We start from the raw sequence: 18,682 nt of genomic DNA on the forward strand, positions 1-18,682 counted from the left end.
CTGGCCGTTCATCCTGATGCTCCAGACAGATGGAAATTGAAAATTAAGTCATTGAGAAGCGCCATCAGCTGTGTCTGTCCGGTTACAGAGTGTCCATCTGCCTTGGGCTCTTGGAGCTGAGCTCATCTCTGGCAACTGAAAGCTCAACCAGGGAAGACAGACCTGGCAGTGTCTCCCCACCAACATCGAGTCTCCTAGCTGGTTAGAGCAGATTTCTAAGTGTCTCACTACGTGAAAGAGAGCGAATCTGAAATGAGGAGTACCCCCGTATCAGGGGAAGGTGGGGTAAGATGGAGAAATCGGACTGCCCAGTGGAATTCCGCTGTAAGCTAGTCACCACTGGTGTCCCAGTTCCTTTCCCTTCACCCCGAGACCCAGTCTAAAGAAACGTTTCAAAGGGTGCAGAGCCTAAACTGTATTTGGACGAGAGTATGTGCATCGAGGGTGCTGAATTTTCCTCATTCATTCATTCAACAAGTATTCGTTTTCACAGTACCCCTCCCTGTGGGATGTATTATTACCAGCGCCACCTAGCTACTACCTGAGAAGGCAAGGGGCAGGATGCTCAGCGGACGTTGGTATTGACTTCAAGCTCTTTTCCCTGAAACCTGCTCAGCTCCCAGCATAAAGCATTCAAGAAGCACCACATAAAATGGTGTAATGAAAACAGGAAGGCTGGTTTTGTTTTATTGTTTTGTTGTTGCTGCCTTTGTTTTTCCTGGCCACACATTTGTATTCCGTTCCCCACCCTCCTTTCTTCAGTCCTGGGGGCATGGGAGTAGAGTGGGAGAGAGAATTCCCCAGATGAAGACTGGCAGATGCAGCTCAAGGGCCCCTGGGACTCTAGTAGCAAGAGAAACTGAATAGCAGAGTGCAGGGATGTTATTCAAAAAAAGGGACTCACAGCAGCTTTGTCAGCAGAATCTTGGGGGAGAAAACAGTTCTCTCTCTCCCCCTCCCTCACCCTTCCTCTCTTCCTCCCTCCCTCCCTCTCCCATTTCCCCCAATTTCCTATCCCTCTTTTAACCCTCCCTCTGCCTATCTATCTATATATCAACTACATACTACATATAACTGCCTATCTAAGTACATATTTACCTACCTGTGTCTACCTCTGTCTCTCCTCCAGAACCTCCAGGGTCCACTGGCTCTAAGCAGACAGATAGTTTGAGGTCTTCAGCATAATCAGGAAGAAATTAACCTTCACAAGAACTCAACTCTAGCCCCAGTTCCTGCCACTCTGAGGTCTCTTTGATGACATGAATCAGCTTATCTTAGAGAGCAGATCATGGGTGATCTTATGATAATCTTACCCTATTTGTCTTCATATTCGAGGAAAAGAAAGGTGGTCCCAGGAGTCCGGCAACCCCGTGACCTTATCCTCAACAGGGTGTGCCTTCATTATTCTGTAGGTACGGTGTGCAGGGGGAAGACCTCTCTGCTAGATATCAAAAGTCCAGGATCCTGCTTCTAGCCCTACCACCAACTCTCTCTGTTGTCTGGAAGCAGATGCCTTACCTCCTACGGCTCTTAGTTTTCCATTCGATAAAATAGGTGAAGGGGCTGGGATTGTACACATCATCTCATGAAACCACTGCAACAATGCTGGATAAATATTATCTCCATTTTTTTTTTAAATGAGGGAAATGAAGTTCAGAGAGGTTAGGTTATGTAAGCCCTGTGCTGCTTGTATATGGCAGAATTCGGATTTGAACCTAGTTTTGTCTGATGCCAAAACCTATGCCCTATGCAGTTCCCTTTATTGGGTTTCTAAAGAGTGAAGTCTGGATTGATGGCTCATCACTCTTGGATGGGGCCTGAGTTTTATTATATGTAAGTTGGCTCCATTCACCAAGAGGTTGGAGCTACTGAGAAGTGCTGAGCCTGTATTCTTTCCATGCTTGAACTGCCGGGCATGCTACTGGTCACTGGAGTCCTCAGCTGGCTCAGACTCATCCTTAAATAATTGAATTATAATGGACTGATTTATTCTGGCTCTTTTGATAGTATTTCACTATGTAAACTGTTTGCAGAAATAAACAAGGGATTTTGGAGCTTGGAAGGGGCTCAACATTCTGCTGCCCCTGAATTCAATGATTCCTTTTTTCAGATAGTCAGCATCACAGAAATCCAAGTCTTATTTCTACTTGACCCGGGCTCTTTCTATTTGGGGGAATGCTGCTTGAAAGGGTTTCAAGTGAGTACTGATTTTATAAGCTGATTCAATTCAGCCACTTAGGAATAAATTGAACCCTTAGGAGAAGAGTATCTTTTCTCTTGACCATTATTTTATTTTATTTTTTTTAAGGGTTTTTTTTTTTTTTTTTTTTTTTTGATGTGGACCATTTTTAAAGTCTTTATTGAATTTGTTACAATATTGCTTCTGTTTTAAGTTTTGGTTGTTTGGGCGCGAGGCATGTGAGATCTTAGCTCCCCGACCAGGGATCGAACCCACACCCCCTGCATGGGAAGGCAGAGTCTTAACCACTGGACCGACAGGGAAGTCCCTTGACCATTATTTTAGAATAAAGCTCATTCCTGTCCATTTCTTATGAAAGTTGTATGGCTATCTTGAGAGGTTGTCCCGGCTGGGACAGTGATTTCTGTATTACAGATGGGAAGCCAGTGACGCTAATTGTGCAAAGTTACATAGCTAATATAAGGGGCAGAAGCCAAACCCTGGTTAGAAATGGGGCTTCACGCCATCATTTTGTAGTAAGTAGGGGAAGGATGGCCTAGATCAAGCAGTATCCTCAGGGTGACCATATGTTCTGCGGTATTTAGATTTTCTCAGGATATGTGCCTATCTCCTGGACAGTTTTTACTAGCTTTCTCTCTTACTCTCAAAGTGCATTATTTGGATGATAAATTATAAGGTCACTCCAAAACACTGGATAGGGACTAGATTTTGAGGAGCTCACTGCCTTTTGAAGGAGCTGCTGTATGTAAACATGACGGCCGCACAGTGTGATAAGTGTAAAGATGGGGATCTTTGTAAAATAGGAACCCACATAGGAGGGGGCACTTAGCTTTTCCTAGCAGAGTTGGGGAAGTATCACAGAATGCCTGACATTCAAGTTATTAAAAGTTGGGCAGAGTGATCTCTTTTGGACGGCTACCTCCAGATTTCTCCTTGTGTGGTTCTATATTGCAACACCAAGAAACGTGTACTGTGTATGTCCTACTTACTTAGAAGGCATCCAGTTAATTCTGTGCTTCTCTGATCTTTGTTCTTGCAGCTAAGTGAGCATCATTGCAGCCAGCTGCAGCTTTAAATTGTCCCAAGCAGAACTCCTTGCTGGGATTTGAATCACATGGGAGCTTGAGAACTCACTTGGCCTTTAACTGAAACACCTAATATATCCAACAAGGCCCTACAAGCCTAGCACATTAGACAGGAAGGGCTCCTGGAGTCTCAGTAGTTTCATCCCCTTCAATGATGATTGAGCCCAGAGAGGGAAAGAGATATGTCTAAAGGAATAGAGCAATTTAGTTCCAGACCTGGGACTGAAGCCAGAGTCTCTCATGTATCAGTGCACTCTTTATGTCAAACTGTAATCCTCTAGAGTTAAATAAACCTCAGTTTGAGACCATGAAGTTCTGTGGTGGCAGATAACGTACCCAGAACTTGGACAGTGGAAAGCCTGAGTTTGAAACTAGGGTCTGGCATGAACGCACTGAATGACCTTGGGCAAATTATTAAAGATATGTGGGATCTCGGTTTCCTAATCTGGAAGACTAAAATAATAATTTAAATAATAACATCTTTCTCACAAGCTTGCTGTGGGGCTTATTTGGGGTAATGAAGGTGGAAATGTTTGTCAACTTTTGTTTGTGTGTGTGTAGTAAAAATCACATAATACAAGGTTTACCTTCTTAACAAATCTTTAAGTGTACATACGGTTTTGTTACCTATAATCACAGTGTTGTACAGCAGATCTCTAAAACTTATTCATCTTGCATAACTAAAACTTTATACCCATTGAACAGTAACTCTGAAATCTCAACCCCCTCCTGCCAGCCCCTGGCAACCACCATTCTACTCTCTCCTTCTATGAGTTTGTTTTACATACATCATATAAGTGGAATCATACAGTGTTTGTCTTTCATGTAATGTCCTCCAGGTTCATTGATGTTGTCACATATGGCAAGATCTCCTCCTTTTTAAAGACTGAATAATATTCAACTGTGACTCTCAGTGATGGGCTTGACCATGCTGATGGTTCTGCTGATCTGATTCCATAGCTGCTGATGACAGATGAGGACAAAGAACAAACATTGATCTGGTCTCTCCCTTCTATGTCTATCTCCTGTAGATGAACCCAGCCGGTGCTACTTCCATGATGGTGATGGGGTATGTGAGGAGTTTGAACAAAAAACTAGCATCAAAGACTGTGGTGTCTACACGCCCCAGGGGTTCCTGGATCAATGGGCATCCAACGCTTCCGTATCCCATCAAGACCAGCAGTGCCCAGGCTGGGTCATCATTGGCCAACCAGCAGCATCCCAGGTAAGCTCCCAGCCACACGTAACATTTCCTGCAGACATTCTGAATCTCTGCTCTGCCCCTCAAGGTTGCCCATCACAAAGACAGTGTCATTGGACATGGCCACTTGATCATATCTCTAGCCAAATATAACTTTTTTTTAATGCATATATAGGGAATTCTCTAGCAGTCCAGCGGTTAGGACTCCGCGCTTTCACTGCCAAGGGTACGAGTTCGATCCCTAGTGGGGGAACTGAGATCCTGTAAGCTGCGCAGCGTGGCCAAAAAAAAAAAAAAAAAAAAAGCGTATATAACTTTATCATATTTTTATCAAATATTCCTCCATAGGACTGTACCATTTTATATTCTTATCGGGAATGTATGAAAGTGTTTGTTTCTCTCCAATTTTAACAACAGAGTGTATTGTCAACTTTTGGATTTCTACTGTCTCCATAGGTAAGAAAATGTCATCTCACGTTGTTTTAATTTGCATTTCTTTTACTACAGTGAAATTGAGATTCTTTTTGTGTGTATCATGGTCGTGTTCCTTTCTTTTTCTATGAGCAGTCTCTTTATCCCATTTTTCTATTGGGACTTTGTTCTTTTTCGTCCTGATGGTTAAAAGTGGTTTATTTACCAGCGAGATGAGCTCCTGTTTGTGATGTACGTTGAAAATACTTTCGCCCAGTCTGCAGTTTTTCTTTTGACTTTGCTTATAATGCTTTTTTCAAAATTTTTTGTAAAGTCATTTTTTAAAAAAAAAAATATTGATATGTAGTTGATTTCCAATGATGTGTTAATTTCTGCTGTACAGCAGAGTGACTCAGTTCTACACATATATATTCTTTTTCATAATATTTTCCATTATGGTTTATCACGGGATATTGAGTATAGTTCCCTGTGCTGTACAGTAGGACCTTGCTGTTTCTCTATTCTATATATACTAGTTTGCATCTGTTAATCCCAAACTCCCAGTCTTTTCCTTTCCTACCCTCCTCCCCGTCGGTATCCACAAGTCTACTCTTTATGTCTGTGAATCTGTTTCTGTTTCATAGAAGTGATATCATGTGGTGTTTGTCTTTCTCTTTCTGACTTACGTCACTTAGTATGATAATCCCTAGGTCCATCCATGTTGCTGCAAGTGGCCAAATGCAATTCCAAGGTCTCATGAGACCTGTTTGTCAGCGATTGGACATGGAAGGGTTAAGGGCAAGAAACACCAGCATAGTAGGGGTAATGACGGCCCTCCTGTGTCCCTACCTATTGTAAGTTATATTTGGGGAAAGCTCTCCATTTTGGATATACCACTGGAATTCAGTGGGATAAGAACAAATTCTTGGGGTGAGTCTCACTTTCGAGGGGGGCAGAGTGTCAAGTTGTGTGCTCCTTGAGCACTCTCCCATGAATTAACAGTGCCTCTACCATGAATTTGCTGTGTGGCTTTGGGCTAGTGTTCCCACCTCTCTGGGCCCCATTTTCCCCATCTTTAAGTTAGAGAGTAGTTGAGCTGGATGATCTGCAAGGACCTTCCCAACTCTAAAAAGCTGTGACTCGTTCCTTAGTCCCCGAATGCACTAGTTATGTCCCAAGGTTCTTCCCCAAGGGACCGTCAGGTTAGTTGAGGGAGCAAGAGTGTTGGGGCCACCAGAGCTGATGTGATTCTCGGGATGGCTATACTGTCCCCAGAGCCCCCTTTCCAATTATCCTGCTGAACAAGCACCTGCCTTCTTCCGAGATCCTGTTTCCCAGAGACACGACTCAGTGCTTCCTACTGCCTGGCCCCGTAGCCGTTTCTGAGGCCGACCTCCCTCCTGGCCTTGCAGATGAGCCATTACTCCTAGCCATTCCTCTCTAATATTGCTTCCCTGACTCAGGGTCGGCGGGGTAGTTGGGGGGAGGCCTGGTTTCTAGATGAAAGAGAGATGTGACCTTCTGGGGCCCAGTGAAAATCATCGGAAGAGGTACAAAAGGAGTCCAAGCTCACTTACAGTGTTTATTGGATCATTTTTTCATTTATCTGGTTGTGTTTACATGCATTAGATCCTTTATTCATTCATTTGCTTCCAACTGCCCCAAGGAGGATGGAAAGAAATGGAAGCGTGGTATTCCCTGACGTTTCCCATGTGTAGTGCCAGCCGGGTGCATGAATGAATGAACAAACAAACGAACGAACAAACGAATGAATGAATAAATGAGTGCTTATGTAGGCCTCATCCTGCCCCGTGCCACCTCTGTATTTGCCGTATCCATCTCTGATTACACCCGTGCTCTGAACTCTAATTACCTGTTTCTGTGTCTAGCTCCCCCTTTAGACTGCTAGTTTTGTGAAAACAGTTTTGAGGTTTTATTCACTTTGTTCCCCCATCTTCAAGCACAGGTCTAGATAAGACTAGGAGTTCGGGAGATGTGTATTTAATTGACTGTAGATACACACGCACACACACACACACACACACGCGCGCGCACACACACACACACACACACACACGCACGCACATTGCTACCTCTCTCACACAGTGTTCTGCTTCAGGAACAGCAGGGCTGGCCAGCAATAGAGCCAGGAATTCCAAATTCAGCACCTCCATCCAGTTCCTAGAAATGTTTAAAAAACATCATTCAAACAAGGGTATTATTAACACACTCAGAATCTCACATGAGCAGGTGTTGAGGTAGCAGCTGTGCTTAAAAACCACCCAAAGTTTATTGCTACTAATGTGAGAAAAGGAGAGAAAGAATTTTCCAGTCTTAGCATTTGAAAAGAGACTTTGTGGGGCAATTATTCCAGTCTCCTAAGGAGGGGGCTGTCAGGAATCATGGGTGATTATCTCTTCCTAAACAAAAATCCAATTAAAAAAAATCATTATAAATACTAGCTCTTCGATCTACAAAGAGGAGATGAGGAAACAAAATCATCCTATTGAATTATTCATTGTAACCAATTTTATTTTAATGAAATCGACTAGGTTCCATTACTCTGGGCTTGGACATAATCTTTGTTACAAGGAGACTTCAGCTGTAACTAAATTTGCCATAATGAGATCAACTCACTGGAGAATACAGGGTCAGGGTAGGGGATGTGTGTGCCGTCTGGGCGCAGGGCTGGGCAGGGCGGCCTGGAGGCCTGCAGAACAAAAGTCCCCCCAGTTCCCTGTCTCAAAGCAAGTGCCTAGAAGTCATTCACACACCGCCCCCATCATGCACAAGCCAACATGTGCGCACACACACGCAACCTGCATAACTGAGTAAAGGCTCTTCCTGGAGTGTAAACATAGCTCCCTTCTGACAACAGAGAAGAGGAAGGAGTCTAACCGTGGCCTTCATTACCCTGTACAGTGATTAGAGGAGGCTGCTGGTTAATTTTCACCCTGTCAGGGCCTCCAGTGAAGAGGTTGATGGCTTGAGAGAGGGAGTTGGGGGGTGTTAGACGCACCGTGTGCCCCTTACCTTCCCTCAGCACAATTATACACTCGTCCTTCTCCTCCCTCCTCTCTCTCTTTCTCTTTCTGTATCTTTTACGCACATACAGACAGGCACGCACAGGCACAAATACATGAACACCCTACAGGAACAGGCCGTGTAGATGCAGGGGCCCCTATCCAGAGAGTGAGTACCAAAGCACAGGGTGGAGGGTGGGGCAGGGAACCAGTGGTTGTCGAGGTCCACCAGCCACTGTACTGGGCCCTCATACACACTTCATAGCCAACCCCCTCGCCATTCTTCAAGGAAAGAATTATTACCTACCTCTGAGAAACTAAGGGGTGGAGTGTTTTCTCCAGGATCACACAGCCCATAGTGGAAAATCTAGGATTAAAAGGAGCTCGTGGAAGGTGACATTGGGAGCTTGGGAATATTCCATCCTGTCTAAGAGCTGCAAGTAACTGGATTCCTGCAGAATATCGCTGTGAATCAAGCAGAAAGAGTCGTGGATGGACAGATCTTTGTGTTGGTGGTACTGTGCCCGCTCCATGAAGTGCTTGAATTCTCCTCCTACAGACTTCCCGGGCACTGCCCACACCGTGAGTTCAGGACGCTCCCTTTCCCTGTCTCAGTGGCCCTGTTCCTGGTAACCTGGTGTTCGCTACGATGCTCCACCAGGTTGGGGAGTGATGAAATGACCTCAGGTGTGTCCATTTCCTTTTTACAAACCAGTCTCGTCCCACTCTCTGTCTTTCCCTGACGCTGGAAGAATGGTAAGTGCAGGTGTTTATTGGAGGTCTGTGCCGAGGTCTGGGCTGGAGCCCGCGGAAGAAACCAAAGTAAAAGACCCAACCCTGACCTTGTTAGCGCGCAAGACTGGAGCGTGAGGATGCTATCGAGAGGAGCAGCCTGTCAGAGGAAGCGGGCAAGTGACCACTGTGGCGACTGAAGAGACACCTCACTCTTTGTGCTGGATGAGTCTAGAAAATGGTTCAAACTTCCATTTTCATTTTCATGTGAGCCCTCCATTTCTCATAGTTCCCAGTCTCTCTTGTCCATTCTCCTGAAACAAGATTCCCAAATTTGGTTAGAGCCAAGCTCCTCCACCCCGAACATTGAGTCTTATATCCACATGTTATCAGAAGTATCAAAACCTGCCGGCTCTGCACCGTGCGCTGAACATTCTATAATAGGGGACATTCTTTGGGTATTTTGGCCATGCACCTTTCTGGCCCAGCTGGAATTCAAGAGGTCCCTGAGGCAGAACAAAAATGGAAACGAGTCGAAAGTACTGAGTTCTCTCTCTTCTGGGAACCTCAGCCCGATTGGGTTGAAGTGCTTGCAGAGATCTCGTCTTGTTCTCATTTTGTCTCCACGTCTCACCTTTCTCCGGTGCTTTACACCGTAGGCTGCCAAAGTGAGATGCAGATATTCCTTCATGCTGCCCCCACCGCCTGCATTTCCCCCCAAGCCCATTTCCTCCGGTCCAAACAGGCCCCTCCCTCCCCCTGCAATGGCCTAGGGGGCATTGGAAGCATGAAGACTGTCAGAATGCACAGCACTCTCCCAGGGGTTACAGACCTTCAGTCAACCAACCAGTGTATTTGCTTGATCCTTTGAGGGTAGCATTTAGACTAAGCATTTCCAGGGCTGTAGCTTAAGGGCCAAAGTTGAGAAAACCTTTCTGAGAATGAGAGCTATCCACAGTGAGATGAAGTGCTTTGTGATACAGTGAGCTCCCCATCACGGGGCACTCAGGCTGAGCTGGTGACTCAAGGAGATTCCTGCATTAGGAGAAGGACAAGGCCTGCGTGTCGCTCCTTGCTTTGTGATTGGTTCTGACTTTGTACCCACCAGCCCACGGTGAGGCAGATCAGTTCTTTTTTTTTTTTTTTGTAGTCTCATAAAGTCAGCTTTATTAGTGAATATACAGAGGCAACTCCAGATATCCCATGATTTAGGATGAAGAATATTAGTGGCTTAATCATTCTGGCTTCGCATTTTGTCCTTTTATTTTTATTTTTTTTACATCTTTATTGGAGTATAATTGCTTTACAATGGTTTGTTAGTTTCTGCTTTATAACAAAGTGAATCAGTTATACCTATACATATGTACCCATATCTCTTCCCTCTTGCGTCTCCCTCCCTCCCACCCTCCCTATCCCACCCCTCTAGGTGGTCACAAAGCACCGAGCTGATCTCCCTGTGCTATGCGGCTGCTTCCCACTAGCTATCTGCCTTACGTTTGGTAGTGTATATATGTCCATGCCTCTCTCTAGCTTTGTCACAGCTTACCCTTCCCCTCCCCATATCCTCAAGTCCATTCTCTAGTAGGTCTGTGTCTTTATTCCTGTCTTACCCCTAGGTTCTTCATGACATTTTTTTTTCTTAAATTCCATATATATGTGTTAGCATACGGTATTTGTCTTTCTCTTTCTGACTTATTTCACTCTGTATGACAGACTCTAGGTCTATCCACCTCATTACAAATAGCTCAATTTCGTTTCTTTTTATGGCTGAGTAATATTCCATTGTATATATGTGCCACATCTTCCTTATCTATTCATCCGATGATGGACACTTAGGTTGCTTCCGTCTCCTGGCTATTGTAAACAGAGCTGCAATGAACATTTTGGTACACGACTCTTTTTGAATTATGGTTTTCTCAGGGTATAAGGCGTATCAGTTCTTTGCCACCTCACTTTGAGTCACTATTACCTGTTCCTTGGCGTGTCCATAAGATTGTGTGCTTCTATTAAAATGCAAATCCTAATTTGTCTTTAGGGATTAATTCATTTATTCATTTGATTAAATGGAAACATACATGAATCCTCCGCTGAGAAATTTGAGTAGGTAGAGAACATGGGCATTCATGGGGTCAAGTGGAAATCGTGCAGATGTGACTTTGCCCTCGTAGCTTTTCCTCTTACTTGGGAATCTTGAGCAAATCACTCCTCCAGGGACCTCAGTTTTCTCCTCTAGAAAGAGGGAATGATAGCCTCTACTTGGTGGGGATTAAGGGAGTAAATGCAGAGAAAACTGTTCTGTTGTTGTTCGTTTTCCACTCATTGGGTAGTGCAAATGTTAATTCCCTCTTGCATTCATGTTAGGCCCGCCGCTGCACACCCTCACACGAGAGCCACCCACGGTGACCCGCACAGCACAGAAGCTCAGTCAGCATCTGGTTGAGTGAATAAGCACAGTTGCATTACCAAATGCTTCCTGCGTGCTCAGGACTGTACCAGGCATTTTGAGAAACTCCAAAGAAGTGCTGGTCCTTCTGTAGCCCTCACAGTGCTCACTATTGCACGGGAGGGGTGTGTCCAACTGGAAGTAGCAGGCAGGACCCGAGAGTATGAGGTTTACAGGGAGTTTCCCTGAGGAAGAAACCACACTGCTATCAGCTTCCTCAGCCAGCAGGGATGAAAGCCAGCATGCAGGGATGGAAAAGTCCTTTGCCCACTTTCAGAAGGTCCTGGACAAATTATAAAAATAACATTTACCGAGTTCATCCAGGCTCTGCATCAGATTCCTTGAATCCTGCTTAAACTGCTACAAGAATAGGAGTCACTGTTCTCACTTTACAGTTTGGGACCGTAAGGCTCAGGGAGCTGAGTGACTGACAAGTTTGGGGATTCGTACTTCTAAGAGGCAGAGGCAGAACCAGGATTCAGGCCACTGTGTTCACCATAGGAGCCCAGGTGCGGGACGAGGCAGCTCACGCCTGCTGCCGTGGCTGACACAGGAAAACAAGTGAGGCGAGCTGTCTTTTGCGTCTTTTCTTACGTAGTGTGCTTTCAAGGAACACAAGGAAAGTGGGAACCCCCCTCTCCAGAACCCCAAATATTGCCCTACTGTTTCTGCCATGCTTCCTACATCTCTATCTAAGGGCAGTCGTTCTTTTGGGTTAAGTATTGCCCTCTCCAGAAAGTCACTTAAAAAGCGTACATGAAAATACGGGAGAAACATAGGAAATGTTTTCAGTTGCCAAACCCTGAGTGTAAAAAAAAAAAGATTTTCTAGATTTTGGATCCAATCCATGTCTGATTACTTCTGGGCTATGGGAGAGAAAATGAAGAAAAGCACAAACAGGACAATTGTAGATGGAAGAAGAAACTTTGCTCCATTTACAGGTTTGTCACAAACCATGTGCTGTACCCAGGAAACCTTGAGACGTCAGTAAGGGAATCGCAAGATGTGTGCATCCCTTGATGGCTCACCCGGAGAGCAGGGACCATTTATCTGTGTCTTCTGCATCCTTGTGTCCAGAGGAAGGGAGTAGAAATCCACCGGGTTCTCTGGACATAAGGGTAAGAAGTCTTTCCACAAGCACCCACAACGCAGTGTGGGAAGTGCTGGGACAGGGGAACCGAGGGGAGGGTGGGGAGATATTTCCATTGGGAGTGATTGCTGAGCTGTGACTGGAAGGTTAAGCTGGGAGTAGGAGAGGGGTGTGCAAGGAAGAGCATGTCAGAGAGAGAGACAGAGGCAGACAGAAGGAGACAGACAGACAGATAGACATACAGACATCCAACAAAAGGCCAATAAGAAATTCAGGGGAAGTCAAGAGAGATGGGCTATGAAAATGATGCGGGGATGTCCTTCAGATGCTTGAAATTTAGCCTTTATCCCGAGTTCGAGGGGGAGCTTCTCAGAGGTTCTAAGCAGGGGGCCAACAGATCAGACGTTCATTTGAGGATTAAGACTGACATCTATGAACACCTCCTGGGTGTCAGACCCTGGACGAGTGGGTCGAAGCACATTTTGAAACTGGGAAGTTTTGCTTCTCGTCTCTCAGAATGAAGAGCTGCCTTTAGTGCGGGAGGTGAAGGATCTCCCCTGTGCCACTCTTCCTTCTACTTCTTTCTTTTCTTGCACCCGCTACTGGTATTGCATTGAAACAGCCCCACGTGGAAATTTTGCATGGACGAACAATTCTCTGATGCTGTTCAGATGATTATATTGGCAAAGGGCAAGGGGCCATCGTGGTCCCAGCACCTAGTGCTGAGATCACTGCTGAAACGTGTCCCTTCACCGGCGTGTGCAGGTCTTCTCACGGGTGAAATGGGACAGCATCTGCCAGTGGAGGGAGAGGAGGGAGGCCAAGGGGATGTGCCGAAATGTCAGAGAAGATTCCAAGCAGTTTTCCCAAATACCCAAGGGATCTGCTTTCTTCTGGTGGTTTCTGAATAATTTTTCAAGAGCACATGTGTGAGTCATCTAAGGAGACGGAACAGAAAGTCCCATGGTCTGTTACAGTCTGTCCCATTGGTGTGGGGCACCCAGAAATCCCTCCAAGGCAGCAAAAGCCAGCTCCTGCATCAGAAAGGAGCCCCCTGCCCTGGTGGCTGTAACTCCCTGAACTTGTCCTGGAAACGTGGGCTGGGAGGGACTCTAAATCTACCAAACTGTTCAGGACCCAGCAAAGGACTCTAACAGGCTCTCCTCCACCCCGTCGTTTTCTCTGCCTCCTTAACTCCTTCGCTCTTTCGATATTTATTCAAACTTATGAAATGTCAGATGCTATGATTGGCCCCCCAAAACTTTGAGTGATGAGAGTTTTAGAGAAAAAAATGAGATGTAGGATCAGCTCAGCCTGGCTTCCAGTTCTGGGGTCACCAGCTCTGTCACTCTGGGCAAGCCGGTTCTCTGCTTCTGCCCAATCTCTTATCTGTAAAGCGGGGGTGATAGTGTCCATACGGCAGATGCTTGTCAAGGATGAGACAGTTGATCCACAAATATGGTTTTCCTTCTGATGGCAGCTGAAAACTTTTTAAAGAAATGCTTCTTTCTGCCCATGAAGCTTAACAACTGTGGGATCCAATTAGGAACAATTGAGTTTTTTGTTGTTATTTTTAAAGGAACACTCTTTGGGACACAGAAATCTAAGCAGAGAGAGAGACTTTGAAAGTCTCTTGGTCTTACTTCACTTAATTAAGATTTGGCTTTGATTAAATAACTTCCCTAAAGCCCTCCATCCCCTATCTGTTATGAAAGGATTCTGATGTTTGGATTCAAAACCCACTATAATCTTCTTGTGAACCTACTATGTCCAAAGCATCCTTTTCAGCAGGGGATTGGGGTTGAGATGAATAATTCAACCGCTGCCCTCACGCCGTCTGTAGTGTCCACGGAGGAAAGGGAACACTGGAATAGGTACCTCTAAGAAGAAAAGAAGAACTTGGGCAAACTGCTGTGATACATGGACACGTGGAATAACCCTTAGAGGGACGTACACTGAGGGGGACGGGTGTGTGTGAATACAACGCCTGGCGTTTGCAGCAGACATGCATGGGTTACCAGGGAAGGTGCCACATGGAGCAGGGAAGGCTCTCACTTGCCAGTTGACTCTTGTCTTGCAGCCCAGGAACAAGCAAGGCTTTGTGGTTCGGGGCTGCTTCCACTGGCTCTTCACGGAGAGCAGACCCAGCTGGGCCAGTTTACTCCACAGCCCCTCTAGGAAGACCCCCTAGGCCTTCGTGTTCCCTGCTTCTCCAAGCCTGACCCACTCCCATCTCACTGTCTGTATCGTGCGCGTCATCTCTCCCTCCTGATCCATTCAGGACCAGACTCCTGCCTTCTATCCCTGCCATCTACTCAGGCTCCCTCAAGACCCTTCTCCATCCTCGTCTTTCATTTTCTTTTTTTTTTCAATTGTTGTTGTTGTTTTAAGCAGGGGCACCGGTGTTTAGCCAGCATGGCCTTTGCTGTGTAATTTAGTTTCGTGTCCTGTACCCAAGAAACATGTAAAATATGTAAACAGCGTTCGCTCTCAGAGACTGTAATGCGCGCAGGAAGCAGCCGCCGGTCGAGCTTGCTGAGCCCGCTGCCTCGGCGGTATTGGATTCTGTCCCCAAAACCACATGCTCATTTCTCTAATTCTGGAAGTAAACTTTCTCAAGCCAGGCCCAAAGGATGGGGTTCCAGGGGGAGTTGGATGTTGGTTGTGCGTAGGATTTTGCTTTTGGGGTGTGTGTGTGTGTGTGTGTCTGTCTGTGTCTGTGTGTGTCTGTGTGTGTGTGTGTTCATTTGTTTGTGTTTGTTCTTCAAACCCCCTACCCCCCACTCTCCATCCCAACATCCTTACTTTTTAAATTAACCTGCATATGCTACGTATAGAACCAGACCAAGACCAATAAGGGCTTTCTACCCTCTCCGCCACCCTAGGCACGGATTTCTTAAAACGCACCTAATTCTTCAGCCAGATCTAAGTGCCAGATGCTCCTGGATATACTAGTGCGTGTTCATTTTTCAGGGAGAGATGGACTTAGAGAGGGAAGTGAAAGGCACCCGTGCTGAGAGGTATGCTGCTTTGCCAGGGTGGTCCAACGAAGACTTCCCTGGGGCTCCTGCCCACCCCAGAACCCTTTACCCAAACTGGCCCTATGTGTGCAGCTGGCAGAAGGGGATGCTGGGCCGATGCCTGCATTTCTCTCCATCCTGGGAAAGAGCATGAGTTTGGGAGAGATCTGGTCTGCTGGCAGGATGCTGCTCTCAGGAATGTGGTTGCTGCTTGGGTGATGCCCAGGTCTGCAATGTAGCCTCCTGGGGCAAGGGGTCCAGGAAGAGAAAAGCAATGCAGAGCAATGTAAGGAAGGAGATAAACTGACATGCGTCAGGGACCTATGGTCAGGAGTTTATATTCCAGAGAAGGCAGAACTGTGTCAGTGTTGAGAGCCTGGGCTCCAGCTCAGCTGTCTGATAGGACTTTCAGTGACGATGGAAGTAGTCTATATTGGCACTGTAGCCTCTAGCCACCTATTGTTTTAAGCCCTTGAAATGTGGCTCAGGAAAGTGAGGAACTGAATTTTTAATTTATTTATTTATTTATTTTTTTGCGGTACGCGGGCCTCTCACTGTTGTGGCCTCTCCCGCTGCGGAGCACAGGCTCCGGACGCGCAGGCTCAGTGGCCATGGCTCACGGGCCCAGCTGCTCCGCGGCATGTGGGATCTTCCCGGACCGGGGCACGAACCCACGTCCCCTGCATCGGCAGGCGGACTCTCAACCACTGCGCCATCAGGGAAGACCTGAATTTTTAATTTTAATTAGTTTAAAATTAAGTAGCCACAGGGAGATACTGAGCTACCCTAATGGGGCAGGTCTAGAGCCTATCACATCCCAGTGCTGCCACCTATAGTGAGATCTAGGGCAAGTTACATGGTCTCTCGGCCTCAGTCTCCTCATCTGTAAAATAGGAAAATCAAGTGGCAATTGTGAGTATTCCAGAAAATTGCACACATAAGACACTTGGAACATTGCTTGGCATATAATAACTGCTATCTACATGTATTCAATTCAGTTATTGCATTAAACATTTATAACCAATCTGTGTAGTAAGAACTGTGTCCCCATCTCACAGATAGGGAAGCAAAGCTCCACACAGGGTCCCCTCCTCCAAGTGGTGGAACAGGAGGAAAGCCAGTGCTTTCAGGCTCCACAGCCCATGCACTTTCCAGGATACACACCACTTTCCCCAAGAATTTTTTTAAAATGTGTGGTCACTGCTGTGTGTTCCAAGATGAAGAACAAGGCCTGGCACACAGTAGGCATGCGATAAATACTTACAACTAGGGCTTCCCTGGTGGCGCAGTGGTTGAGAGTCCGCCTGCCGATGCAGGGGACACGGGTTCGTGCCCCGGTCCGGGAAGATCCCACATGCTGTGGAGCGGCTGGGCCCGTGAGCCATGGCCACTGAGCCTGCACGTCCGGAGCCTGTGCTCCGCAACAGGAGAGGCCACAATAGTGAGAGGCCCACATACCGCAAAAAAAAAAAACAAAAAACCTTACAACTAAATCTGCACTTTGTTCTGTTAACAGCTTTGCACAGAAAGTAGGAAACAGCTACTGGAGGCCAGGCCCCAGGAAAAAGGCTCTACCCTTTTGCCTCTTATTATTCTGGTCTTAGAGATGTTCTTATGACTAGATTTCTATGGATATTGATGGAAACATAAAGGGCTGTCTGTCTGGATTGAGAGTGTATGGTTCGCCTTCAGACAGGTCTCCCAGTGAGAGGCCCAGCCAAGGAAGGTGTGAAAGAGCAAGAGAAAGAAGGGAGGAAGGAGAGGTGGGGGAGAAGGGAAGAGGAATACAAAATTAAGGGCACTATACTCAATATTTTGTAATAGCCTATAAGGGAAAAGAATCTGAAAAAAAAAAATATATATATATATATATATGTATATATATGTACGTATAACTGAATCACTTTGCTGTACACCTGAAACTAACACAACATTGTATTAACATCAATTATACTTTTAAAAAAAACCTATTACAAAGCTACAGTAATCAAAACAGCATGGTATTGGTATAAAGATAGACAAACAGATCAATGGAACAGGATAGAGAGTCCAGAAAATAGACCCCCTAACATAAAGAAAACTGATTTTGACAAATGGACAAAATATTTGAACAGACACTTCACCGAAGAAGATGCTCAATATCATTAGTCATGAGAGAAGTAAAAATTAAAACCACAGTGAGATATTGCTATACATGTATTAAAACGGCTAAAATTAAAACAGCTGACCATATCAAGTGTTGGTTAGGATATGGAGGAACTGGAACTCTCATACACTGCTGGTAGTAATTTACAAAGGACAATAACTTTGGAAAACAATTTGGCAGTATAATCCAGCCATTGTATTCCTAGGTATTAAAAGAAAACATGTCCATACTAAGGGTCAAGATATATGTATATATATACTTATGTATATGTATATGTATATTCATAGCAGTTTTATTCATGATAGGCAAAAACTGAAAACAAACCAAATGTCCATGAGCTGGTGAATTGGATAAATAAACTATCGCATGTACATATAATACATATACATATAATGGAATGACAGTGATACCAATGACATAATAGTACTAACAATAGTTGATATAATGATAGGAGCAGTGTGAATGGTCCAGCTCTCAAGGCGGTTACTCCATGTCAGGACCTCTACCCAGAGGCTCACACCGTTTTAGCACATTTATACCCACCAACCCCTCTACGAGGTAGTGGCTAACTTTCACTGGTTTACAGAGGACTAAATTGAGACTCACAAAGGTTAAGTAACTTACCCAAGTTTCTACAACTAGCCTAGGGGTGGGGCAAGGAAATCTAGAATTCGACCCCAAGACTGTCTTCCTCTAGAGCCAGGAGGGAAGAAGTAGGAAGGGACGAAGAAGGGAAATGTTCAGTGTGTTTCTGGCATGCAGGGCTGTGTGTAGACACTTGCATGTGCAAGAGCTCTTGCAATCCTGAAACAACCCTTCAAGGTAGGTACCATCATCTGATTTTGCAGTGGAGGAATTTAGGCTCCTTGAAGCGCCCAAGGTCATGATGTCAATAAATGGCAGAATCTGAGATTCCAGCCCACACCTTTCCAAGTCAATGTGTGTGACTTGCACTGCTCATGGAAAGTTCAGGAAAGTGGCAGGTGTAGGATTGTTGAGGAAATCACATTGTGGGTTCCCATGGACAGCGTCTCAGAACAGCTGCTCCAACACCCTGCCTTTTTTGCAGATGTGTGCTGCCTTGTCCAAGGGCACCACTAGGGGAAAGCATCACTGCAGATAGTCTCTGTTCCTCAGAGGAATCTGCTGGTGGACACTTACATCAGCAGTATCTACTGGGCATTTGATGGGCAAAGCCCCCAGTTTGCATATCAGGGTCACTCTCCCTACCTCTGAAATCTGGAGAGGGAGACCAGAGAGAAATGCCACCCTTCTCCTTGAGAATGAGAGCCCTTATTTGAGCTGGAAGGTCAGCAGGACACCGATAAAAG

At 45.6% G+C, this 18,682-nt stretch overlaps 1 protein-coding gene across 4 annotated transcripts in view; it reads left to right on the forward strand.

Moving 5' to 3' along the window:
- Positions 1-18,682, forward strand: part of PAPPA (pappalysin 1) — a gene marked incomplete at its 5' end in the record, with an annotated part of 543,378 nt that overhangs the window by 427,538 nt on the left and 97,158 nt on the right. For all 4 annotated transcript variants that reach the window (XM_079927208.1, XM_079927210.1, XM_079927209.1 and 1 more), the window contains one exon: positions 4,317-4,510. In XM_079927208.1, coding sequence (XP_079783334.1) covers positions 4,317-4,510 — 194 coding nt within the window. The remainder of the gene's footprint in view (positions 1-4,316; positions 4,511-18,682) is intronic.

This window comes from Stenella coeruleoalba (assembly GCF_951394435.1).
Source record: "Stenella coeruleoalba genome assembly, chromosome: 7".
Taxonomy (NCBI): Eukaryota; Metazoa; Chordata; class Mammalia; order Artiodactyla; family Delphinidae; genus Stenella; species Stenella coeruleoalba.